Source organism: Mercurialis annua, linkage group LG1-X (genome assembly GCF_937616625.2).
Source record: "Mercurialis annua linkage group LG1-X, ddMerAnnu1.2, whole genome shotgun sequence".
In the NCBI taxonomy this organism is placed as follows: domain Eukaryota; kingdom Viridiplantae; phylum Streptophyta; class Magnoliopsida; order Malpighiales; family Euphorbiaceae; genus Mercurialis; species Mercurialis annua.
In genome coordinates this window covers 2,465,751-2,491,083 of record NC_065570.1, presented here as the reverse complement: position 1 = coordinate 2,491,083, position 25,333 = coordinate 2,465,751, and the positions used below count along the sequence as shown (strand labels likewise).

The window sequence follows — 25,333 nt, the reverse complement described above, 5'->3', positions numbered from 1 at the left end:
ATATATTCGAAAAATATTGATATAGATCCACGCATAAAAATAAAAATTAAAGTTTGATTTTATTGTTATTTTAGTTTGGTTCAATAAGATTTTTTTTTATGAAGTGGTTCAATAAGATTTATACATATTATATTATTAATTTATACATATGATTTATTTATATATTGAAATCAATACTATGTTATTATTTTATACATTATGATTTATTTATATATTGAAGACATCTTTTTTTTTTGATAATTAGAAAGGGGAGCTCTTGTGGAGAAATCAAACTCATGATTAACCGTTTGTTGTTCAGCGCCTATACCATTTGATTTATAGTTCATTGATATAAAATTATCTTTTTAGAGTTGGATTACGAACAAAGAATTAATTCACCCACTCAACTTGGCACGAAATATTAAAAGAGTCATTTTGGAGGTTTTTAGGTCATACAAATCTGAAACTATGTCAAAATACATTAAATCAGCCTCTCCCTCATCCTCGTCCACTCTCAACCCGGTTTTGAAATACACTCTCCTGTAAAAAAAAAATTAAAATAGTCTTTATTATTTTAAAAAATTTATAAATTAATACCTAAAATTCATTTTTTTTTAAATTTTGCCTGAAGAACATACCTATCTGGTTCTGTTCTTCAACGATGAAGAATAGATCCAGATGGGTCTGTTCCTCATGTTCAAGAGCAGACCCTCAATGCGAAAAATAGTTTGTTGCAAAAAAGTTTGCTAGAAAACAAATACATACGGTGGATATATATTGGAATCGGCGGCGGTTTTCGATGGGTGTGGCGGTTGGTGGAATGGAGCGGTTTCCGGTGGAAATAGAGGGGTGAATTGATATGTTTTACAAAGTTTAGGGGGTGATATTCCCACTCTTTTTGAGTGTTTTTGATACGAAAATATAAATTGCAGATTAGTCTAATTCAAAAAAATTTAAAATAAATTTTTTAATATTTCGTGCTAAGTTAAGGGGTTGAATTGATCCTTTTTGTTCGTTGGATTACTCTATCAACTTGGATAATTGATAATGAAAACTATAGAATTTAGATTTTTTTAAATTTAAGATGTGACAAAGCAAAAAAGCTAACCCTTACTAGGCGCAAATAGCACAATAACGTGTATTGTTACAGTAGCATGCACATTTTTAGCCACAATAAAACTACATTAATATGCCAACAGATGAGTGTTTTCTGTGAAATTTTAGAAATCGGTTGGTGGTATTTGTGTGTGAACTTGCTAGAGGTATATTTTAAACCAGAAATTTCGAAATAAAATCAAGCGATTGTAACGGTTTTTACAAAACCTGAAAAACTTTAAAAATTCTTAAAACTAATGTACAAGTATCGTTTAGAAGTAAAAGAAAGCTTTTGAAATTAAAAAACTGAGATTGACACTGTAATTAAAATTGCGATTGAAATGATACTAAAAAATAGTGTTAGAACTAAGAAAACTTAAATGACATTACATAAGAATTATAAGAACTAAGATATTGACATTTTTTTTTAGAGATTCTGAGTTATTGGTTGATTTTTGCTAGGGTGTTTAACCATCGTCTCTTTATCCTTTTACAATGCTTCTTCAGAAAAACTGTCAGACACTTTTTTTAACTGCCCACGTTCTCCAACTTTTCATATTTTCTACTTTTGTAAAAAAATAGTCACTCTGATAAACTGTCAGCAAATGCTCAAATTTGAGATCCTATGTAAGCTTTTGTGTTTGGATTTCAGCATCTCTTTTTTTTAGGACTTTGAGTCATTTTAATTTGGTATAATAACAAAAAATTATCGACCTTCTAGTCCTTTTTAATTTCACCCAAACGTTACAAAATTGTAAATTATACCCAAATCTCGCACTTTTCATTTTCAATTGTGCTTATAAGTACTAAATTGATTCAGAAGCAGACACTTTATTCATGTTTCGAACTGCATGCTATGATAAATTAATATTTTTTAAGTAACTTCAATCTAATTAAAATAAAATTTGATTTGTTTAGATTTAGTTTGATTTTTAAAGAACAAAGGATCAACACGCCCCCTGAACTTGTGACACGGGGTCATCTAACCCAATTTATACTTTTTGAGCAAATAACCCCAAAACTCTTTATTTTTGAGTCAAATAACCCCATAATTTATATTTTTATTTTAAAAAACAGATTTAGTGTAATTTTATCGCAACAATTAGGGAAGTGTCGAATTACTTTTTTGCATCCCTCACCTCCGATTTGTATTTTACGCATTTTAAAAATACAATTATGGGGTTACTTGACCCAAAAATGAAGAATTTTGGGATTATTTGCTAAAAAAAGTATAAATTGGATTAGATGACCCCGTGACACAAATTTAAGGTGCGCGTTGACCCTTTGTTCGATTTTTAAACAACCTATATCCACCTTCTCCCATCGCTTCTCTTATCTTAAGCGTTACTATATTAACTCGTCACTGTACTATACAGTTTATAAATCTAAATAATTTGATAGTATACTTATGAATAAATAAGGATATATAAAACCCCAAATACCTGGAACTACACAATAAAATATTGGGGTGTGCAAATTGAGGGTTATTAGCCAAAATGGTATCTAATCTTTGCATCTTGTATTAAAATGGTACCCAACCTTTAATTTGTATTAAAATGGTATCCAACCTTCTAATATTTGTATCAAAATAGTTTTTTTAACATTTTTCGATCACTTTTGATGACGTAGCAACCGGAAAAATAATTTTTTATTGATGTAAAATAAGAGTTCGCTTTAATTTTTTAAATTATATAAAATATTATTTCTCATGGGATGTGGCAAAAATATAAAAAATTACTTTTCCGGTTGCCACGTCATCAAAAGTGACCAGAAATTGTTTAAAAAACCATTTTGATACAAACATTAGAAGATTGGGTACCATTTTGATACAAATTAAAAGTTGGGTACCATTTTGATACAAGGTGCGAAGGTTGGATACCATTTTGGCTAATAACCCGCAAATTGAACCAGGCCGTGAAATCGAGTCGAACCGAAATTATAATTATAATAAAATAACTAAATAATAATTGGTATATGGTTTGGTTTGTAATTTGGTTTTCGGTTCGGTTTTAATTTTCAAATCGAGTGTAATCCAAATTTAAAGTTTAGTTTGGCTCACTACAAAAATTTTGCAAACTTTATTTGGTCGATTTTGTCTGATTTTAAATCAAACTGAACGGACCGATGCACAATCTCTAATAATATATATATTTAATGTACATTTTTAAGATTAAGACGAGAGACGCTTTATTTATGTTTTGAACTTGTACGACAAATTTATATTGTTTAAACAACTTCAATCTAATTAAAATAAAGTTTTAATTTGGTTAGATGTAGTTTGATTTTTAAACAAGCTATATGCACCTGCCCTTATCGCTTCTTTTAACTCAAGCGTCATCATACTTTATAGGGACCCCAAGAGCCGTCACTGTATTATACTGCGACAGATATGGCCCAGAAAATACGACCAAAATTTCAAAGACATGGCCCAAATACACGACAAATTAACTTCGTCATTTCTTTTAACGACGAAAATTCGTTGTTATTTCGAGGAAATTTCTCACATTCTTACAACAACTTTGCGAAAATAAATTTGGAATTTTCTTTCCAAGGTATCAAATTCTCTCTCTTTTTTTCTGTCTTTTTCCTCATAATTTAACAGACAAAAGAAAAGATAAAGTTATTTTTTTTTTTCAGCTTTAATTTATTTTATTCTCCTTCTATTCGATTCTCTTAGCTCTTACTGTTTGGAAATCAGGATCATTCATTTAAGTATATAAGACACTACTGTTCAGTAACGGATTATAAACACATGTTTGTACGTTTGATTTTTTTTATGTTTTTTGTTTGTTTGTTTGTTTGTCTAGTTCTTACAGTGAGAGAAAGTTGGCAGGTTTTTTTTCTTAAATATTATTTTCTCGGAAACCAAACAAAAGGGAGGGAAGTGGGTTATGATGCAAGCTAGGTTTTTGGAAAAACCAAGTAGTATGACTCGAGAAAAAAGAGGACTGGATTCAAATTCTGGTGATGAAGGTCATCCTGATAGAAAAAGACCTGCTTTAGCCAGGTTTTGTTCTAATCTTTTTTTATTTTTACTTGAAATGATTGTGATATGATATATGATATCATGAGGTTTTTAAAACCAGTTCTGATGAGAATGTTTTTGACAGTTAACATCAGTTAGTTTGAAGGGTTTTGTCAGTTGTTTCAGTTGAATCTTTGACTTGGGTAGTTAGGTTTGAACTTTGAAACTTGTAAAATCATTTCTGTTTCTAGAAATCTACCCAAATTTGAAATATTATTACTACATTTAAGTCACTTTATCAAATTTTTAAAAAATGAGGTGGTATTTTAATTGAGAATGGTTTTTATTATTATTTTTTTGGTAAATTTTATTATTATATCTTGAGGAAAGTTTATATAAATTGCACTGAAAATACTAAGTTATACTTGGGTTTGATTCTACAATGCTGACCATAAAATAAATAAAGTTGTGTTCCTAGGGTTAAGATTAATCTACATTTTGTATATTGTTGCAGTGTAATTGTAGAAGCTTTGAAGGTGGATAGTCTGCAAAAACTTTGCTCATCATTAGAGCCTATTCTTCGGAGAGTTGTAAGATAATTTTACATCCTTCAGCATTTTTTTTTTAAATTTTTTTAGGTTGTTAAGCTTTTTCTTTCTTTAAAGTTTGCTTTTTTTATTTCTTTCTCTAAAGTTTTGAAAAAGACATTTGTTATAGTTATTTTTCTATGCATGTGAAGAAGAATCTCTCTTTTTCTCCTTCTTTTGTTCTTTTTTGTGTTCATACATTCATGCATAAATACTTTTTACATATTTTGAGCTAGGAAGCACGGAAACTTTGACAAAGTTGTGTTTATGTTTCGGAAACGTTTCAAAAACCAAAAACTCTTTGGAAACGTTTCCGGTTGTTTCGGTAAATAATAAAAACTAAATAGTTGTAGAAAACCTAAAATTTATCCATAAATTTTTATTATCAATATTACATTTTCGTTTCTGTGCTATCTAGATTTTGAGTTGTTCATCATCATTTTTTTGAATAATGATTGAGCAGGTTAGTGAAGAAGTGGAGCGTGCTTTAGCAAAATTAGGCTCAAACAAACTTACTGCTGGACGGTATGCTATATTATTTTTCCGACAGTTTCTATTGCACTTGAAAACTAATTTGGCTTGTCTGTATTCAATTATTTTGGACAGTCAGAATGGGCAATTGTCTTACTGCGGGTAATTGATTCTAGGAGTCACTATACTTTTCAAGAATGTCAAAATGGTGACCGAACTTTAAAACATAACAAAATGGTTACGAAACTTTTAAATATGCGATTTTGGGTGGTTTTTAAGTGTTTTACGGTCAAATTATACATATGTAGTAATAAAATTTTGATTATTTATGACAAATAATACCTTATATTTCATATATACGCACAATCAACAAAAAATCGACTCGAAATATTTTTTTTTCAGTGACCAAAAATCCTTCTATTTTAACATAACCAAATAGTTTAGTAATTAAATTGTTATGTTTTTAAGTTCGGTTACTATTTTGTAATTTTTATAAAGTACAGTAACCTCCAAAATCAATTACCCGTCTTACTGCAATCAACTCGGATTTAGTGTCGGTTTTTAGGCATTATGTGTATTTTGATGTCATTGTTAGCATTACTGCACACTGAGAAACATATTATCTTGATACACTGTGGCTGGCTTTCAATACTTTTAATCCGCTTAAAAGAATTTGCGTACCGACTTTCAAATTTTTACATTTTCGTTACGAAACTTCAATTTTACGAACAATGACGGGTCACTAAATGATTTTCGTTGAATTTTACGTCGACAACGGACATACAATATTCCCCATATATTTTATTATATACTTTATTTCAAGATGGATAACTTTTAAATGACATGGTAAAATTAGGAAGACATGAATTTTTCCATCGGCTATATCTAAGTATTATTCGCATGAATTTATTTAGTAACCTCTTGTTAATAGTAAAATCGAAGTTCGATTACTAAAATGTAAGAATTTAAAAGTCGATAATCGTTCTGTATAGCCATAAAAAATTCCTTGTTACTTCCCTTTACCATATTTTTAATCATAATAACATTACTGTACTCTATTTGAGTTTTAACTAGATTGTTTATTGATTTTGAATTGATGTAAATGCAGGTCTTCTCCGAAATGTATAGGAGGACCCGACGGAAGAAACTTGCAGCTGCACTTCAGGTCAAGGTTGTCCCTCCCTCTCTTTACAGGAGGAAAAGTAGAAGGGGAGCAAGGTTCCGCAATCCATATCGTGTTGATCGATTCGAACACAGGCCATGTCGTAACATCAGGACCTGAATCTGCAGTGAAACTGGATGTCATTGTTCTTGAAGGTGACTTTAATAATGAAGATGATGATAATTGGACCGAAGAAGATTTCGACTCTCATGTAGTTAAAGAGCGCGAGGGTAAGAGGCCGCTTTTAACTGGAGATCTCCAAGTGATCCTGAAAGAAGGTGTAGGAACTGTAGGTGAACTGACATTTACTGATAACTCGAGCTGGATAAGAAGCCGAAAATTCAGACTAGGATTGAAGGTCTCTCCGGGATTTTGCGATGGAATTCGCATTCGTGAAGCGAAAACTGATGCTTTCACTGTTAAGGATCATCGAGGAGAATGTAAGCTTACTGTTTTTTGATTCAACAAACCATATTTCATGGTTTTGCCTTTTAGTTAACTATTTTTGCGGTTATCAAACTATAGTACTGTTTTTACAGAACGATTACTGACTTTTAAATTCTTACATTTTGGTAACTAAAAAGTCACTAAATGATTTTCGGTGAATTTCTGCTTACATGGACAATGACATGTTACTAAATCGAAGTTTGGGTATTAAAATGTAAAAATTTGAAAATCGATAACTGTTCTGTAAAAACACTATAGTTTGGTTTAAGCCTGCCTTTTTACTTGCTTTATTCTATCTGGAAACCTTTTTTTGCAGTGTACAAGAAACACTATCCACCTGCATTACATGATGAGGTTTGGAGATTGGAGAAGATCGGCAAGGACGGATCTTTCCATAAGAGGCTGAGCAAAGCTGGGATATATACAGTTGAAGACTTCTTACGACTTGTCGTTAGAGACTCGCAGAGATTGCGAAATGTGAGACTAATGTAGTTTGGTAACTGTCAAATTCCTAGTTCATCAATAATTGAATGTGATTTATTATTTTTGCATCTAATATGTGCAGATTCTTGGAAGTGGAATGTCAAATAAGATGTGGGATGTTCTTGTTGAGCATGCAAAGACTTGTACTATGAACGGGAAGCTGTACGTGTACTATCCTGAGGACGCACGGAATGTCGGTGTTGTTTTTAATGATATCTACGAGCTTAGCGGCTTGATAGCGAACGGACAGTATTACTCGGCAGAATCTCTTTCTGATGATCAGAAGGTAGGTCACCTTGTCGCTACCAATGATCGATATAACCATCATATTTATTGTCGTTTCTGCGGAAAATCGACTCTAGTTAATATTCAGAACTTCTTCAACTAACTGGCTTATGCAGGTCTATGTGGATGGCTTGGCGAAGAAGGCATATGAGAATTGGATGCATGTCATAGAGTATGATAGCAAAACACTCCTGGACTTTAAGCAGGACGAGAACGGAATTTCGTCCCAAATCGACAATCCAACTGGTCAACAAGATTATTTGAACTCTTATGAGCATCAAGTTACTTTGCCAACTCTATCAGTTCCAGTCTCTTCAGAGCAACCGGTTATGGATTCAGGTCCAACAGTTGGAGGTATTTTGTTTTGTCATTTTCGGTTTTCGTTTCAGCATTTCTGTTTCCGTGCAACACATCGTAGCTTTGCGGAGTTGTTGGCACAAAGCTGTTTCATATATTTGGTTCCTGATTTTGGGAGCGCCTGTTCTCTGTCTCCAGGTTATAATGACAGCACAGCTGCAAGTTTCTCACTGCAATCACACCATGAAAATCTGAACACACCTTTCCAGTTCGATACTGCTTCAATACCGAATTTGCAGAATCCTCTGCCCAATACCTCACAGCAAAATCAGTTTCCGAAAAGTGAAATTTTACACGAACTCGTTCCCCCACAATCATCTACGTCAAGCTTCCAAGGCGGTTGTACGCCAAATGTTACTTCATATGGGGGATCCGACGACTTCTGTCTGGAAGAGGACATTCGCATGAGAAGCAACGAGATGCTCGAAAATGAGGATATGCAGCATCTTCTTCGTATATTTAACATGGGAGCTCACAGCTTGTCGGGTGAAGATGCATACCCTTACGCGTCCTCTTACATGCCTGCCCCGTCTCCGAACTACAGCTTCGGTGACGATCAGTCACGTTCATCTGGAAAAGGAGTCGTTGGATGGCTAAAGCTTAAGGCTGCTCTAAGATGGGGCATGTTTGTCAGGAAGAAAGCTGCCGAGAGACGGGCACAGCTTATAGAACTCGACGATCTTTAAAAGTTTGGCCTTCGGAGCAATATCGGTCAGGTTTTGGTGTTTGTGAGCATCCTCCATGCCTGCTGGTTCATGACTTTAATTCAATTAGAGACTATGGTTTTTCGACTTCCGTTACTGGCTGCACTTGAGGAACAGCGATCGAAAATCGACATCCAATTGGTGGCATTTTCTATTCTGATGGTGCAGAAACATCTTATCTTCAGTTGGACGTTTCTGAAACAGGAAATTTAGCATGTGCCCTTTTTTTAGTTTATGCATTAGTTAGCCGATAGGGTAGAATCTGATGCTAATTTTATCCACAATTGGCTTTATTCTCAGTGTTCTTTTCTTTAAGGTACAGCTTAAAACTAATGGCCTGTATTTATTTGTTCCTTTCTAAGCTGTAACACTAAAATAATGGCTGTATCTTATTTTTCAGTTCTAATTAAGAAATTGTTTTTTTGGAGACGTGAATATAAAGAGTAAGTTCCTACTTTCATTTAGGTAATTATTAATTAATATTAGTAAAAAAAATACTTTTTTTTATAAAAAATAAAATTTATAGCAACTGAAGATGAAGATCAACCACCCAATAAATCAAAATACAATTTTTACATTGTATTAAATTACTGATTTACCAAAGCCTGTAATATACCCACACTTAAAAAAAAATCCAACTAAACTACATGTACTGCAATTTACAGAATTGATGTGCGGACAAAATTCATGGGAGGGATTTTTTTTTTTCACGTTCCCCGAACTACAAGTATTTTACAAAACGTTACCATCATTTCATGCATATTGCCAGATAAGCAATTTTTGGCCCATGTAAAAAGAGAAGTTCAGTTAACAAAATATAACAAATGAAACGATGATAACTATTATGTTGAAAGCCTATAATTAGATAACCGCAGAATACTTTAACCCGTTAAAGGGGCAGTCATTCTGTTTCTGGAGCATCGTCTTCATCTTCGTCCAGGATGTAAACCAAAGCTCGCTTTCTTGCAGCAAAAACACAGGCTACCCCTCTAGATGCTGTTGCAAAGAATTTTGACAAATTTAATTAGCACTAATTTGACAAATTTAAGTAACACTAATTTGACAAGTACAACTAAAAGTAATTGAACTAATGATGAGAGCTTACCACTAACTGCCAAGGGAGCAATAACAGAATGAGGTATGCAGCGAACTTTTTCATTCTCGATTTGCAGTTCCACAGCAGAATCCTAATAAATATTCATGATATGCAGATATGAGTCTCTCTTTTCAGATTATGTTGATTGTAATTTAGTATACAAGTTTTGTAAAATTACCTTTAGTTGATGCATTTTCCAAATGTTTGGAGAAGTGGATCTCGAAATAGATGCAAATGGAAGCTCACTCGCTTGCACAACCATCATACGAGCCTCTCCAGAGCTTTCAGATGATGTTTCAGTCTTGTTTAATAGCAAGACAACTTGAGTATCCTGTTTAAATGATATAGGTTAAACCAGTTTCTTAAAAACCAAACTAGTGTGGCCACCGATTATCGGTTCAATCACTGGTTGAACCAGTTGAGTAAAAAATAATACAAGGAAATTTAAAGCAAATTCAATCAAAATTGCACAATACCACAAAATTAGCCGGTTCAACCAATTTTTAAAACCTTCCAGTTCGGTCCGGTTCTGTTGGTCCAATCTGGTTAGACTGAATTGGACATGTTAGCTGGCTGGTTCACAGTTCAACCGGTTGAACCGACCAGTCTGGTCCGGTTCTTCAATCACTGGGTTAAACAACATACAAAAAAGGTGAAATTTAAGGATGCGCATGTTCTAAGTTTTCACATTTTACCTTGTATAAAGAGAGATCGACACAGTTGTAACCAGCAGGTATAGACAATAATACAGCTTCCAGTGAAGTATTACATCCCTTCTTTAAAGTGCTCGAATTATCCATGAATCCTCTCACTATGCCTATATGGTTTGAAATATCTGATGAAGGTTCATTTGGCATTTGGAAGCACACGTAATCAACAAGGCCGTGTTGACAGTTTTGTTGAGATGAAACAGATAGAGAATCATCCTACAAAATAAAGGAAAAAATAAGTATTCAAGTTCCTAATTCACATAAGAAATAGCAGCTCATAGTCATTTATTTACCGTAAGAAAAAGATAAAGTACCTCATAGTATGATATTGACATGCGAACTGGCATGGATGCTGGGGAAGATGGAAGTGGAAACAGTGGCAGCAAACCTTTGCAAACTATTTTTCTTGAGATTGTAATGAAGGGCATCTGAAACGCCTTCTTGAAGCTATTGGGAGCAAGAAATTTATTATTTGTAAGTATGAAAAAGTGAAAATAGAGCCGTCAAATATATAGTTCATGAATCAATCACTGATTGCATGCTTAAGCTAAATGTACTTGTCACTTGGTTTAATTTGCAAACATATAATGATTTCACTTGTCTCTGCAACGCTTAAAAATACAATCAACATTTGAAGATTTTATTTTTCCTTTGCTAGTCTTAAAACACAAGTAAAATATGCATTACCACATGGGAACATCTCTGCAACATACTATTTTACTCAAACAATGGACTTCCCAATAATCACATTTACTTGTTCAAAAATAAGGCAATATACCTTGACGCCATTTCTTGAAATTCTTTAGCTAACGTCCTTTGAAGAAACTCGCAATCTGAAAATCCTCCAAACAGCACTAATTCTTTAACTCTTTGCACGGCGGCCCTGAAAAATTTAGCAAGGAATAAAAATTGCATCTAAAACGAAAAAACAACAACATAAGATTCGCATTCATGTAAACTTAACAAGAAAAAAAAGAAATCAGTTGAACAAAGAGCTTACAAGTCAACTTCGATATCATGCCCAACTTCAGATAGTAACTCCTTAACCGGATCTTGATCATATAAGAACTTCAAGAATATGATAACGAGTTCACTGTCAAAGGTAAAAAAAAGCTTGACCACATAACTCGTAATATAACCAAATTGAAAATGAAATAAAAGATCTAAGAAAGACAAACCCGCTGTATGGCATAAGCTGATCACTTGGTTCTTGCATAAGTAGCTTTATACATTTAAGAAGCCAGCTGAAGAAATTTGAAAACTGACAAACAAGAGAAAGAAAAAAGAGAGCTATTAAAGCTGAAACAAAGAAAACATGAAATTTATGGAAGGAAAAGTGCCCTATGTCATTGCGGACAATACAAGTATACAAGCAATGTTTTATCATAGATATGCTTGTATGACAATAAGGCATGTACTGTACTTGTCCTGTCTTTAATAACAAGAATAAGCAGCACTTGCAGAATTATCAGTACCTGGAAGCCATATACCATCAAGCTAAGAGCAAGAACCTTATATAATCCTAATTGACGTATTAAGGTACTTATATGGCAGCATATCTTTACCACTGTAAATTTTCTTTCTAGTCATCCAGCTTCCATTATTAAAGCCATTATGGAAAAGGCAGAAGTTTACTGAATGGCAGCATATCTTGACCAAAAATATGCAATTAACAGCCAAAATAGCAGTTGTAACAGTCTACTGAATGGATTGTCAACTGGATACAAACTAGTTTAGATAACTTAATTCTAACTTTAACTAATTCAGAAGTTTGGGGGCTTCTGATTTTCATTGTTTCTTGAAGTTGAAGAAAAATAATCTACTGGTCTAAAATAGCTCTAGAAAAATAAATAAAGGTTTGATTACTCAAATCACAATACCTGTAGCTCCACAGATGAAACCACCCTCATAAATAGTTCAATTTGTACTAGTATCATGCCAGATTTTTCAGTTGCACTACTGATGAGCGTCTCATCCAAACCAATAACTCCGTACCGTGCCCTCCATCTTGAAAGACCTCTTAATTCTCCCATCCTAAAAGCAATCATTTCTGCAGCAGGCTGGGACATAAAAAATTATCTCTCAGATTTTACTCAAGCCTCTTGGTGTAAGAAACAGAACAAAACAAAACCATACGAGGCAGAATGAAATTAGTAAACAACTGGTAAAAGAAGTAGATAAAGATGAGAAAATTGAACAAAGAACATAAATGCTTCAAACAAAAAGTTCTATAATGGGGTATGAAAAATGATTCAGAATGGCAAACATATCAGAGCTTTAGCGTCTAGAAAATAGCCCTTTTAGCCTCCATACATGTTTTCAAAAACAAAACAGTTAGAATTAAAATCAAAAGAGAAATCATAAATTGTGAGGGTTGGTAGTGATAACTACAAAAGAATAAACCTAAAGGTTAAGCACAAATAACAATTCATATAAATTGTATGGCAATTAAATATTTCTTACATGTGTGTGTGTGTGTGTGCATGTTCGTTATGAATCAAGTGAATCAGATTGCCATAATGCATCCCCAATAGATAAACAGTTTAATGATACAAATTAATGAATATATACTCTTTATAACTCAACAAGCTTTATATACATGTTGCAAGCTTCTTACATCAAGACAACGAATCTGGTTATGGATCCACCTCATATGAAGTGCTCTCTCACTTAATGTAGAATGAATATGAAGTAATGAACTTCTAACTAATATTGGATTAACTGCAAAAAAGAAATGCCATAGCGCAACCTGCATATGATCAATAACAATACGCTGAAGTTCTTTTCCAGCACCACAAACAACTTTTGATATACGCTTGACACCCTGTCGACCAAGAAAAAAAAGGATAATTGAAGAGACACCGAACAGGTGCTGCAATTACAATTTCTTCTCAGGCAATACAAACTCTAGATAAGGCATTATACCACTTCACCAAGTGTATTAACTAGAAATTGATGTACTGCTGGACTAGTTCGAGTACCACATAAAAGACTCAGAAACTCCTCCTGGGGAGAAGACTCTAGGGCTGTAAAAAAGAGGTAGAAACAGGTAAATCAGACAGGAAACAAAACAGGAACCACAGCATAAAAATTAATATATATTAGTTGTTATCAGCAATTACCATGGTCGACAATCAAAGTAGATAGAGAACCAAATTTCTCTTGAAATGTGTGCATGGCATCTGACCACTGCTTTGACATCACTGATAATGATGCTCTGATAACCTCAATTAATTCCTCAATGTTAGAAGCTTGTTGAGCCAACTGATGGAGTTCATTCTTCCTATAATGGCAGAAAAATTAATAACATATAACATTCATATCAAGTTCAATTGTTCAAGTAGAGGTCAAATGTTGGAATTTGGTGATGCATAAAATAGTGGTCAAGAAAGCATAAAGGTGAGAAGGTCTCAAGAACTCAAATCAAAATGTGCAGTTCTGCATAACCAGTGAGCAAGTGCACTTTTTTTTCCAGCTTACCTCTTCATAAATATAGAAGTATCAAGCACTAAGACATGTGAACCATGCATGTTATGCCCGGGCATTTGACTTTCCCTTGATTCAACCATATTTTCCCTAAATTCTCCTGAGCACATGACAGCCAAATGACAAAGGTCTTTTGACAAAGCAACCTAATGACAACAAACGTGTATATTTCAATGTCATCTTGCCTTAGTAGAAACTGAAATTTCAAGAGTGGCCACATTGAGCAAATAATACCTTGTAAGTGGAGGCCTTCATAAGCTGGTACGTTGATTGCTTATCGACAAGTGAAGTTGAAACAGAAAAATTGTGTATGTTCTACATCAATTAAACATAAGTAGCAAATTCACTAGATAAACATTAATGAAAAAAAGGCATACCCTAATTCAGTGACAAGTAAAAGTCAAGATGAAAAACATATCAATTTAGTCAGCTGATAAACAAAATGATTTGTTGATGTAAGAGAAAATACTTGGAAAACATAGAAAAAAATAATTGGACAGCATTATGGTTGCAGACTTGCAGTAATACCAAGGATATCATAGCATGAGCTTCTTATAACACAAAGAAAAAGCAACAGAAATAAATAAATAAATAAAAGTCAAATCACATGAGAAATGAAAACACAAAAATTCCTGTTGCCATAATAATCAATTCCTATCAAATTACGTCTAAGTGGACCAGCCAGTTAATGAATTCAGAAATGCCCATCTTTGATTAACCCTTATTCTAGTGTTTAGGCTTTCCTGTATCAAGCAGTTGCAATCCAAGATTTAGCATGAGGACATGCCTATTTGCGGAGGTCCTATTTTGTCAAATTGTCAGCTCTACAACAGCATCTCAAACCATTTTCCAATATATGAGTAAAAACAAATAAAGTTTAGGCTACACTTCACTAAGATCAAATGTAGGAATGTAATTGAAATGCAGGCTGTTGTAAGAGACCAAATGACAGAGATAGATAACTCACAATTTTCCCTATTGGAAATATTCCAAATACACTAAAGCAAATGTTTCCATCTTTGTCTGCACTGCACAGAACATTAAATCTTTGGTATGAGGAACTTGACAACTCTTGATAAGAATCTTCACTGTCATCGATGAAACCGGTATCTCCTGACACCACACCAGGCATTCGAGGGGGAGTTGGAGCAACAGGAAAGAAACGGGGAGTACGATCCTCAAATGTAATGCAGTCACTAGAATCCTCCTAAAACCAAAGTTGAAAAATCAAAAGCAACCATAGTAAATTCTTTTCAACTGCGATCACATCAGAGATTACATAATTCATAAAAAGCGAGACACTTACTCTATTAAGTTCCCTATCTTCCTCCCAGTTAAGACACACAACTGCAACAGTATGAGGCTCCAACCGTCTCAATAACTTTCCGTTCTACACAATGACATACAGTAGCAACAAATAGCATTAAAAGCCGAACAAATATGTTTACTCCATACTGATAACCAGTATAGTGTACAAAACCCAATAAACAATTAAAACAGCAAAACAAAAATCAACATTCACCTCAACATCATGAAACGAAACAATTCCATCATCAAGTCCAACAGCTAATGCCTTACCATCAGGACGCCAACACAAAGATGTAATGCACCTTCCTATACAGTTTTAAATCATCAAAAAGTACTACAAATTAGCTAAGGCAGTACTGTACATGAACAACAAAATTTACCGGGAGAAATAGTCCATAACCGCTGCCAATTGAAGCGGTGGAGTAAAATCTTAGAATCTTCGGTTACCATAGCTAATAAATCCTTCTCTGGATTCCATTCTGCAATTTTAATCTGTCAACAGTAAAAAATTACTTGAAAATCAGCAGCGCAGTGAAAATGTAAATACGCGCGAAAATTTGAGATGTTAGGTTAGAGATTGATTAGAACCTGAGAGGCGACTGGTTTGTCGAACTGAAGCTGAAATGGAAGCAAACGCGGCTGCTCCTCGTCGGTTTCCATAGCAACAGACAGCTCCGGTGAAGGAAAAAACGGCGTCGTTTGAGTGTCTCTTTGCTTTTGCTAAATTAATTCTTGAATTTCGGGTTCTGCTTTCAAATTTAGTGAAGAGAAGAATATACGGCGGGGCTTTTAATTTTCTCTTTTAAAAAAAGGAAGGTAAAAGGTTCTTATAAGCTCATAAACTTGTGATAAAAAATTACTTGTACCTTTTGACTCAAATCTTGTGCAATCAGATCCTTGAACTTTGATACTGAAGTATAAATTCAGGAACCTGGATGAACTTTGCTCAAAAAATTCCCTATATAATGATTTATTTAGGCAAAAGGTACAAAACAAACCTCAAAATTTTCCCAAAAGTATAAATCATTCCTTAAACTTTTTATGGGAAAATAAATACCATCCGTGTTTTTAAATTGAACAAAAAGACTTTCCCGTCCATGACTTGTTAGACTGTCGTTTGTTCTGGAAGGACCGGATGACGTTGGTTCGATTTTTAAATTCAAATATAATTATATTTTAATTAGATTTAATTTATTTAATTAGATTTTAATTAGTTTAATTAGGTATAATTAGATTTACTTGATTTATTTAATTAGGTTTAATACAATTTTGATAGGTTTAATTCAATTTTGATATTACTAATAATTGGTTTTAAGAAAATTAGTTAGAGTTAATGAGGAAAAAGAGAATGTGAAATAATGTCAAAAAATTGGTCAAGTTACGGACAGACTGTCAAAGTCATGGATGGAAGGGGTATTTTTTATTCAATTTATAAACAGTGAGAGTGATTTTATACTCAAAATAAGTTTAAGGGCTGATCTATATTTTTAGAGAAACTTCAAGGTTCTTTTTACGTTTTGCCATTTATTTATCTCGGAACTGAGAATACAACAAGATATACTCCTTGTTGGTTGTTGGCTTTGGCTAAACAAAACGAAACGAAAGACAAACTGGTCGTCACTGCTTTGAGTCTTTAACGACAAATCCAAACGGCAAAAAAACTCGTAACCATTTCTTGATTTCTCAGTCTACACAGATTTGTAATTGGTTTGATTTTAAATTTTTTAAATGGTGTCTATGTTTTAGATGGGCAATTAAGATAAGGCTATGATTTCTGCAATTTCAATGGCAACCCCTTTAAAGAAATTGGCTTCTGGTGTTATTCTTGATTTGGATGGTACCCTTTTGAACACAGGTGAGCTTATAATTGAACTTTCTTGTTGTTTATTTATGTCATTACATAACACTGCTGATAATTTGATTCATTTTCATGGCAGATGGAATTGTGAGTGAGGTTTTGAAAGTGTTTTTGGTGAAGTATGGGAAGCAATGGGATGGGAGAGAAGGTAATAGAATAGTTGGGAAGACTCCTTTGGAAGCTGCTGCTGCCATAGTTGAAGATTATAAGCTTCCTTGTCCCACTGAGGAGTTTATTGCAGAAATCACACCTATGTTTTCTGATCAGTAATTTACTTTCCTTTACGCTTACTCGTATTAATTAGCATCCATATGTAACACACACACAATTACGGAAGAACGGAAGACGGAACATTTACCGTGTTCTTTTAAGGTGTCCTATGTTGAAAATGAAGTTTCGTGTCTGAAACGCCAAGTTTCGGACATGTTTTTGAAATGAGAAATGTTGATGGAATGAAGTGTCCGTGCTAATTATCCGTGTGGTCTCATAATCTTTTGTTGAGTCCTGGTTTAATGTTCTTTTGACATTCTTGAACTATTCACTTTCCTGTAATCGGAGTAATTGGAACCTTTATTTGCAGGTGGAGAAAAATTAAAGCGCTTCCAGGTGCCAATCGGTTAATTAAGCATTTGAGAGTTCACAATGTGCCCATGGCATTGGCTTCAAACTCTCCTAAAGCAAATGTGGAATCCAAAATTTCATATCATGAGGGTAAGTCTATTAGGCAGTTAACCGAGTTGATAAGCTTTATTGTTGATGATTTTGTTGATTGTGTTATTCAATTTGAGCTCATTTTTCCCATTTGCAGGCTGGAAGGAATCATTCTCCGTCATTATTGGTGGCGATGAAGTAAAATCAGGGAAACCATCTCCTGAAATGTAAGATAGAACTACGTACAACTCAATATCCTCTTTTGCTACATATTCTTAAATGTAACTATGATATTTGTTTGAGGATTAAATTTTGTTATGTTCGTAAATGTAACTATGATAGCTTTACTGTTTCAGATTTTTGGAAGCTGCTAGAAAGCTGAACATAAAACCGTCCAGTTGCCTAGTTATTGAAGATTCTTTGTAAGTATGGCATGCTATCTATTTTACTTCTTTTCGTATAATGTGTTCTCAATTTATTTTCTCGCCTTGGTCCATAAAGAGGTTACTTCTATCCAGATTCTGAACTGTAGAAATTAACTTCGATGCCTTTTTACTTCTGTCAACTATGAAGCAAACTAACTTCCTTGTTTTAGAAAAACAAAATGTAGTATAGTTCTACTATCTGCTTGATATTTTTCGTTTCTATTATTAATGTTTCTTTTACAAACTACAGTATGTCATTACTGTAAAATGCTATTCAGAAAGTGATACATTATCTCAAAGTTCTTTATAATGAAAAGTTGAAGATTTTGAACATGTCAGGCCTGGTGTTATGGGTGGTAAGGCTGCTGGCATGGAAGTAGTTGCTGTACCATCAATTCCGAAACAATCTCATCTTTATACAGCCGCAGACGAAGTGATAAATTCTCTACTTGATTTGCACCTTGAAAATTGGGGCCTACCTGCATTTGATGATTGTAATATCAACAAATCTTTATATTAGTATTCATTTTCTATCACATTAGCATATTTCTTTTGACCGCAGTTCTCATCACTAAACTTTGATTGCAGGGATTGAGGGTACCTTGGCCGTTGAACCATGGCATATAGGCAGTCCTGTAATCAAGGGCTTTGGTCGTGGATCAAAGGTTCTCGGGATCCCCACAGGTATCAAGAATTAGCCGGTCCATTGCCCTCCTTAAAATGTCAATATACTTATAGCTGTCTGCATTGCTCTGAACATGACTTTATGATTGCAATGAGATTTAAGAATCTAGAGATGTTCTTCACATCTTTTTTGCTGTTCTATTTTCATTTTCTAATAATTTGTCATTTTACTTCAGCTAATCTATCAATAGAAGGTTATTCAGAGGTGCTATCTCAACATCCCTCTGGCGTATATTTTGGTTGGGCTGCATTACCGACACGTGGTGTGTTCAAAATGGTCATGAGTATCGGTTGGAATCCATATTTTAACAATAAAGAGAAGACGATAGTGAGTGCTCAATTAACTTAAATGGTTGGCAATTATGCTCTTTTGCTGTAATTTCTAATTAAAGTCGATTTATGTAGGAACCGTGGCTACTTCACGATTTTGATGAAGATTTTTATGGTGAGGAACTTCGACTCGTTATCGTTGGCTATATTCGACCAGAGGTATTGTCAATTTTGATCCCTATTCAATATGCAGTAAAATTCTTACGTAGACTTTGTCCACCACGTCTTCCGTGGACAAAGCCAATAACATTATAACACATTGGCAATACTGTATTTTAGTTCATTAAAGCTATAGCACATTCAATGTCTATATAAGAATTTCTCTATTCCGCAATCGTTTTCTCATTCTATGCCCGGTATTTACTTGTCGTAAACTTCGATGATAGGCCAATTTTCCGTCAGTCGAGAGCTTGATAGCAAAGATTCACGAGGATAGAAAAGTAGCGGAGAGAGCTCTTGATCTTCCATTGTACTCAAAATTTGTGGATGATCCATATTTAAAAGGCTCTGCTTTGTGATGTTAAGAATCCATAAACTTCATGAATTGTATTCCTTAGAAGCTCTGCTTTTGTGCAGTTTGCTTATGATTTACTGTGATTGATTATGCAGGAACCAGAATTTCATTGATTAATGAAATTTTACTATTATTGATCTACATTTTGATGTTATGTTAAAGGTTTAACTTAAGAGTTTGAAGTGAAATTGATGTTATTGCTTTAAATTATACGCCTAATTATCAGAAAATATAAAATAAAATAGTAGATAGACAGTTTTAAACAATTCAATTTAGCATTTTGAATAACAATTTCTTTCAATTTTATCAATAATGATCAATTTTTAAGATACTATTAATTAACTCTACAATTACGAAAGTAAGTTTTCCTCAAATTATCATTATGATTGAATGTTTGCAATACAATAGATATAATACTAAAATTAAAATACTGTAAAAAAGTTACAAAAATACTTAATAAATTAAATTAATGTTTAAATTTCCAATAATTAGAAAAATTAAAATCAATACTAAAACAATAGGATAAATTTGAAAACAATTTCTATACTAGAATAAGATAGAAATGTGCACTAATTTGTGATTTGCAGACACTATTATGGCTAAGCACTTTCTACATAATTATAGCATCAAATAAAATTATGTTTTTAATTTACTATCCAAAAAGGGTGCAAATTGCAAATTTACACTAAGTTCATGGCCAATTGTGAAAAATTCCAAAATATAGCAGGAGAAAACCCTCCTCAAAACCCTGATTCCCTGCCCAAGCGAGTCATCAATGGGAGAAAACCAGGAGCAAGCGCCCGAGTCAGACATGGAAGCAGTAGATACAGAAGCCACACAATCCATTGAACAAGATAACTCATGGCCTGTAATTAGGTTCGATTTGCCTCCACAGAGAACTCACCATTTCTACAAACGATTCAGAACGAGTCCAATTCCTAACAATTTCTTCAAAGGAATCAAATGGTTTGGTTCATTATCGTTATCATATCACATTTTTCTCTTTTCCATTCTTGTTATTATTATTTTAATTTGATAATATTATTATTGCTTTACTTTAAGGTCGCCTGATGGGTCGTGTTTTATAACAAGCTCTGAGGATAAGACCTTGAATATCTTCTCATTGTAAGTTATTAATACTGTTATGCAACTTAGGTAGCACGGATACTTCATTCGATCAACTGTGTCCCGTTACACGCTTGATGTTTCTGACACGAAATTCATTTTTTACTAAGGAAATCTTAAAATAACACTGTTGCTGTGTCCGTGTTAGGGGTGAGATCCGGTTGGTTCGGCTGAAGCCGAACCGATAACCCCTTAACTGAATTAACCGTTTGACCAAATAGCCAAAACCAAACCGCCTGAATAAGAAATTTTATCCAAAAAACAAATCGACCTAATAAAAAAGGAAAATAATTGAAACCGAACAGACCGAATAGGTCGCCTGATTTGGTCAGTTCGGTTAAAATCGACAAAAATATGAGAGAATTTAAAAAAACTAAAAACATTAAATTTTTTGGTTAATTCGGTCGGTTCGGTTAATTTGAATATTTTAATTCCAAACCAAACCGATAACCAAAAAACAAATTTTTTTATATCAAAACTGAACTGACCAGAAGTCATCGGTTCTGTCGGTTAATTTGGCCGGCAGGTTGTTTTGCTCACCCCTAGTCCGTGTCCAAACTGTCTGGTTGTGTCCGTGTCACCTAGTATGCAACTAAAAGAAGCTAGAAATTTCATTTCTTTTATACTAATATACCGTGGTTAGACCAGATAATGGAAGCAGTGGTTATTCTAATGCAACTTCTTTGGATGCCGATCAAGGTGAGTTCATATGTTATATACTCCAAAAACAGTTGAATTTCATTGAAGAAAAAGTTCGTTTCTTTCTTTATTTTTTCGTGTTGCGGTGATTAATTTGTTAATATTCTGGGCTATATCAGATTCATATGATGCTAGCCTCATTGTGAAGGAAGGAGAGTCTGTTTATGACTTCTGTTGGTACCCGCATATGAATGCTTCAGGTGCTTCTTCGATCAACTTTACTTTTGTGGAATTACTCTTAATATGTCGTCTATGCTTATAAGGAGTAATGATATTGCGTTGTCTATGATTGACTTGAAACTTGCTTTGTGTTTTAGACCCAGTTAGTTGCGTATTTGCTACTAGTACTCGTGACCATCCAATTCATCTTTGGGATGCAAGTTCTGGCCTGGTACTGCTTTCTATTGTTTTGTCGTGTTACTGTTATCATTTTAATATAGAACATGGCATTTTTACACTCAGCTTCGCCTATGGGTACAATTTGACCAGAAAATACTAGAAATCAGAAGCCTTTCTTTGTGTTTATCTGATCATTTACCATGTATACTTATAATTGCAGTTGCGATGCACATACCGTGCTTATGATGCTGTCGATGAAATTACTGCTGCCTTTTCAATTTCTTTCAATCCTGATGGGACCAAGTAAGAGAATGATTTTTCTAAAGATTTATGATTTTCCTGGTTAAAGCTTCCATGTTTCACAATATAAAATGTTCGCTGCTTTAAGAGTTGAAATTTTGCCTTGAGGCTTTGTAATGTATGGGCTTTAGTTTTCATATGATGTATGACTAGGGGAAAAGATGTCCTTGTCTTTAAGATTATTTGGACATTTAAAATTTAAGTCCGGTGATGTGCATCATCGTTAGACTGTTGATTGTTGCTTTTCGTTTGTTTTCTCTAGCTTGTCTATACTACCCTATAGTATTATTCTTTTAAGTTAGCTCAAGTCACTTTATTACTGGACTTAAGTAGCAATTTGCCCCTTCAACTTGTAAGCAATGAGCAATTAACACACAAATAAACACAAATTAAGGGGGCAAATTGCCAATTTAAGAGACAATTAACTTATAAATTAAGAGGGCAAATTGCCAAAATGGGGCAAATTGCCCATAATCATCAAGTTCGTGTACTGATTTGCCCACAAAGTTAATATATGTGTTAATTGCCCATTGCTTGCAAGTTCAAGGGGCATATTGCCACTTAAGTCCTTTATTACTGTATTCCTCATTTCATGGCTTCATGCTTTGTCTGTTAGGATGTTTGCTGGATACAACAAAACTGTAAGAGTATTTGACATACATCGGCCTGGTAGAGATTTTGTACAGTATTCTACTCTTCAAGGAAATAAAGAGGGGCAAACAGGTTATTTTCCTAGCTTGACTACCAAATGAACTATTCCATAGCAAACAGAAATTGATCGAGTGAACTGTTCTAACTTATCTGGTGCCTTCAGGTATAATATCTGCAATTGCCTTTTCACCAACCCGTTGTGGCTTACTAGCCACTGGCTCTTATAGCCAAACTGCAGCAATCTTTAGAGAGGACAATATGGAACTTTTATATGTTTTGCATGGTCAAGAAGGTGGGATTACACATGTAAGTGAGCATTAATATTTATTTTTTGTCTTTGATTATCATATCGATGAGCCAAGGCCCAATTTTTTTCTTTCAGATCCAATTCTCAAGAGATGGAAACTACCTTTATACTGGAGGACGGAAGGTAAAATGTTGAACAATTTTCTTTTGTTTCGTTGAATTCTTGATTTTTTTTAATTATATTCTGTAGCTTGGGTGATGGATGGCTAGAACCAGAAAGTTCATATTCTATTTAGCGATGCTAGTAAACAATGTTTTTTAATTTTCACATGTTTTGACCTTTATCATGTTGAACAGCATAAATAAATATATCTTCATATATGTCGTACCTACTTCATGCTTGCATGAATTTATATTAGTAGATTTTTTGTGTTAAATTGTACAGAAAATGTACCCATTCCCTATACTAATTACACTGCTTAAAGCCTTATCCATTTCTGATGCAGAAATATTGCACTTTTTATGTGTAGTGCTGTGAGTTTGCAGACATTATAAAAAACTAAAACAGTTTTCAGTCAATATAACCGGAACATTTAGCCACCAAGATACTGAAAACCGCTCCATGCCCATGAGGACACACACAGAACACAGCCATACTTCTTGATTTAATTATCTTTGTAACTTATGCTATGGATGCAATTGACATCATATGCATATTCCTTGCAGGATCCATATATACTGTGCTGGGATATGCGCAAAACTGCTGAAGTTGTTTATAAGTAAGTATTTTATCTCGTCGGATCTGTTTTTCTCACTAGTACCTTCGTAAGTGAGAATTTTGTGAATGTGGGCAGTTTTAGGTGTAAGATTCTATCCTTCCGGTATTCTTTTCTCAAATATAATTCTGGTATTAAGTGCATCAGTGCTAGTAACTCATTTATTAATAAATTTATGTTGTCTATAATCAGGCTATACAGATCCTCGGAAACAACCAACCAGCGAATATCGTTTGATGTTGAGCCTGGTAGCCGATATCTGGGCACGGGTGGTCAGGTATTATCATAGTTGGGGTAATGCTATAACTTTTATTTAAGCTTTTTTAATGCATATTTGCTGATTTTTCTTATTTAATCAGGATGGTCTGGTTCATATTTATGATCTACAAAATGGGCAGTGGACTTCTGGATTTCAGGCTGCTGCAGGTATTGATATGCCACATCCTTTCAAATGGTATTGGTTTAGTTTCTATATCTCTCTCTTGATGTATCAATCTCGCAATCACTTCTATTCTTTGTGCCATACAGACACAGTTAACGGTTTCTCTTTCCATCCATTCTTGCCTATGGCTGCCTCTTCATCCGGGCATCGAAGATATCAAGTTGTTGATGATGAGCCTGAAGACTTATGCCTGAATCGTATGTTTAAGCAACTCAAACGCTTTGCCACCCTTCTTCCTGAAATGTTTTTACGAAATGTTATGCCATCTGTTATTATGCATATTTGCACATTTGCGAAAAAGGAGTTTTTGCATTCTTGATGTCTAAGGCTCTTGGTTGCACAGAAATTTCCCGCGTCCTATGTTTTGGGATTTTGTTTCCGTTCCGGGAACAGTTCTGAAATTATGAAACTTTATATTTGTTATCTATTCTTAGAAAAAATGTCAGTTTTGTTGTTTACCTGCTTCTGCATTTCCTGTTTCAGCTTTTTTGTTTATGTGCTACATGGCTAAAACTTTCGTTTCTGTTTCCTTGCTTAGGTGATGAAAACTGCGTATCTGTGTGGAGTTTCTCCTACGCTTCAGCTATGGAGAATGGCGATATCCATGACGGTGAATTCAACACTCAATTATAAAATGATCCGAATCATCAGGATGCTTGAGCTCCTCCATTAGAAAATGTCTTTGTTGTAATTGATAGAAACAAACATATACATTACTAGTCATTGTACATTTGTGATTCCACACAAACTAAGGAGATGTTTCAAAGAATTTAGCTAGCTTAGACATGTATGTAACTTAGATTCTTTTTATGTTGAATTTGAGGATTAATATTTACCTCCTCAGCTGACTACTTCATTTGTTGATGATGGATTCCAAACTTTATCGTGTTTGGTAATTTTAAAGTAACTTTTCAATTTTGGCAATTTAAAATATGAACTGTTAATTTTTTAAAATTTGGAAAACCGGAAAAGTTTAAACAAAAAAATGCACATGGACACCGGAATATACACTATAAAAGCATTCACTCACAATCGGCATATGAAATTGTTCAGTATTAAAAGTTATAAATTTTTCATGTTTTATATTATCAAAATGAAAAGTTTATGTTACAATTATCCATCATTTTTGAAGTTGGTGAATTTCACACAGAAATTAAA

At 33.9% G+C, this 25,333-nt stretch overlaps 4 protein-coding genes across 6 annotated transcripts; 3 read left to right on the top strand and 1 right to left on the bottom strand.

Annotated features, from left to right (window-relative positions):
* The first annotated feature begins 3,799 nt into the window (after positions 1-3,799).
* On the top strand, positions 3,800-8,964 carry LOC126665064 (calmodulin-binding protein 60 D-like). The gene is made up of 8 exons (XM_050357760.2): positions 3,800-4,081; positions 4,554-4,629; positions 5,090-5,151; positions 6,206-6,699; positions 7,023-7,183; positions 7,272-7,475; positions 7,591-7,828; positions 7,970-8,964. The coding sequence occupies exons 1-8, from the start codon at positions 3,966-3,968 to the stop codon at positions 8,515-8,517; spliced, it is 1,899 nt and encodes a 632-aa protein (XP_050213717.1). The 5' UTR covers positions 3,800-3,965; the 3' UTR covers positions 8,518-8,964.
* Positions 8,965-9,157: 193 nt separating this feature from the next.
* On the bottom strand, positions 9,158-15,916 carry LOC126664491 (anaphase-promoting complex subunit 4). Of its 3 annotated transcripts, none has more exons than XM_050356894.2 (19): positions 15,724-15,916; positions 15,516-15,627; positions 15,350-15,441; positions 15,134-15,217; positions 14,795-15,034; positions 14,062-14,142; positions 13,822-13,973; positions 13,464-13,624; positions 13,267-13,367; positions 12,959-13,165; positions 12,222-12,401; positions 11,520-11,602; positions 11,342-11,434; positions 11,120-11,224; positions 10,656-10,788; positions 10,327-10,557; positions 9,810-9,962; positions 9,641-9,722; positions 9,158-9,531 (listed from the first exon to the last, which is right to left on the bottom strand). In XM_050356894.2, the coding sequence occupies exons 1-19, from the start codon at positions 15,793-15,795 to the stop codon at positions 9,437-9,439; spliced, it is 2,457 nt and encodes an 818-aa protein (XP_050212851.1). In that variant the 5' UTR covers positions 15,796-15,916; the 3' UTR covers positions 9,158-9,436. The 3 variants fall into 3 exon arrangements, with proteins under 3 accessions (XP_050212851.1, XP_050212852.1, XP_050212853.1); XM_050356895.2 differs by having other exon boundaries at positions 13,091-13,165; positions 15,724-15,915; XM_050356896.2 differs by lacking the exons at positions 9,158-9,531; positions 9,641-9,722 and adding an exon at positions 10,108-10,182 and having other exon boundaries at positions 9,873-9,962.
* A 775-nt stretch (positions 15,917-16,691) lies between these two features.
* Positions 16,692-19,740, top strand: LOC126666086 (bifunctional riboflavin kinase/FMN phosphatase). Its single transcript, XM_050359045.2, has 11 exons — positions 16,692-16,799; positions 16,882-16,990; positions 17,073-17,259; positions 17,574-17,704; positions 17,802-17,871; positions 18,001-18,066; positions 18,409-18,563; positions 18,658-18,753; positions 18,930-19,081; positions 19,159-19,242; positions 19,470-19,740. The coding sequence occupies exons 2-11, from the start codon at positions 16,903-16,905 to the stop codon at positions 19,599-19,601; spliced, it is 1,161 nt and encodes a 386-aa protein (XP_050215002.1). The 5' UTR covers positions 16,692-16,799; positions 16,882-16,902; the 3' UTR covers positions 19,602-19,740.
* A 566-nt stretch (positions 19,741-20,306) lies between these two features.
* On the top strand, positions 20,307-25,026 carry LOC126671321 (uncharacterized). Its single transcript, XM_050365089.2, has 14 exons — positions 20,307-20,563; positions 20,660-20,722; positions 21,366-21,421; positions 21,541-21,621; positions 21,739-21,812; positions 21,981-22,063; positions 22,677-22,783; positions 22,875-23,017; positions 23,094-23,141; positions 23,684-23,736; positions 23,926-24,010; positions 24,093-24,159; positions 24,262-24,372; positions 24,714-25,026. The coding sequence occupies exons 1-14, from the start codon at positions 20,373-20,375 to the stop codon at positions 24,806-24,808; spliced, it is 1,257 nt and encodes a 418-aa protein (XP_050221046.1). The 5' UTR covers positions 20,307-20,372; the 3' UTR covers positions 24,809-25,026.
* The last annotated feature ends 307 nt before the right edge of the window (positions 25,027-25,333 follow it).

Excerpts from the sequence above, each read along its gene's own strand:
- LOC126665064 (XM_050357760.2), top strand. The coding sequence starts at position 3,966 with ATGATGCAAGCTAGGTTTTTGGAAAAACCAAGTAGTATGACTCGAGAA. Across the intron at positions 6,700-7,022 it reads TAAGGATCATCGAGGAGAAT|TGTACAAGAAACACTATCCA; the intron begins GTAAGCTTACTG and ends CTTTTTTTGCAG. Across the intron at positions 7,476-7,590 it reads CTCTTTCTGATGATCAGAAG|GTCTATGTGGATGGCTTGGC; the intron begins GTAGGTCACCTT and ends TGGCTTATGCAG.
- LOC126664491 (XM_050356894.2), bottom strand. The coding sequence starts at position 15,795 with ATGGAAACCGACGAGGAGCAGCCGCGTTTGCTTCCATTTCAGCTTCAG. Across the intron at positions 14,143-14,794 it reads TATTTCCAATAGGGAAAATT|AACATACACAATTTTTCTGT; the intron begins GTGAGTTATCTA and ends TAATTGATGTAG. Across the intron at positions 12,402-12,958 it reads ACCAGATTCGTTGTCTTGAT|CCTGCTGCAGAAATGATTGC; the intron begins GTAAGAAGCTTG and ends TTTATGTCCCAG.
- LOC126666086 (XM_050359045.2), top strand. The coding sequence starts at position 16,903 with ATGATTTCTGCAATTTCAATGGCAACCCCTTTAAAGAAATTGGCTTCT. Across the intron at positions 16,991-17,072 it reads TGGTACCCTTTTGAACACAG|ATGGAATTGTGAGTGAGGTT; the intron begins GTGAGCTTATAA and ends TTTTCATGGCAG. Across the intron at positions 17,705-17,801 it reads CAAAATTTCATATCATGAGG|GCTGGAAGGAATCATTCTCC; the intron begins GTAAGTCTATTA and ends TCCCATTTGCAG.
- LOC126671321 (XM_050365089.2), top strand. The coding sequence starts at position 20,373 with ATGGGAGAAAACCAGGAGCAAGCGCCCGAGTCAGACATGGAAGCAGTA. Across the intron at positions 21,622-21,738 it reads CCCGCATATGAATGCTTCAG|ACCCAGTTAGTTGCGTATTT; the intron begins GTGCTTCTTCGA and ends TTTGTGTTTTAG. Across the intron at positions 23,142-23,683 it reads TTTATACTGGAGGACGGAAG|GATCCATATATACTGTGCTG; the intron begins GTAAAATGTTGA and ends TATTCCTTGCAG.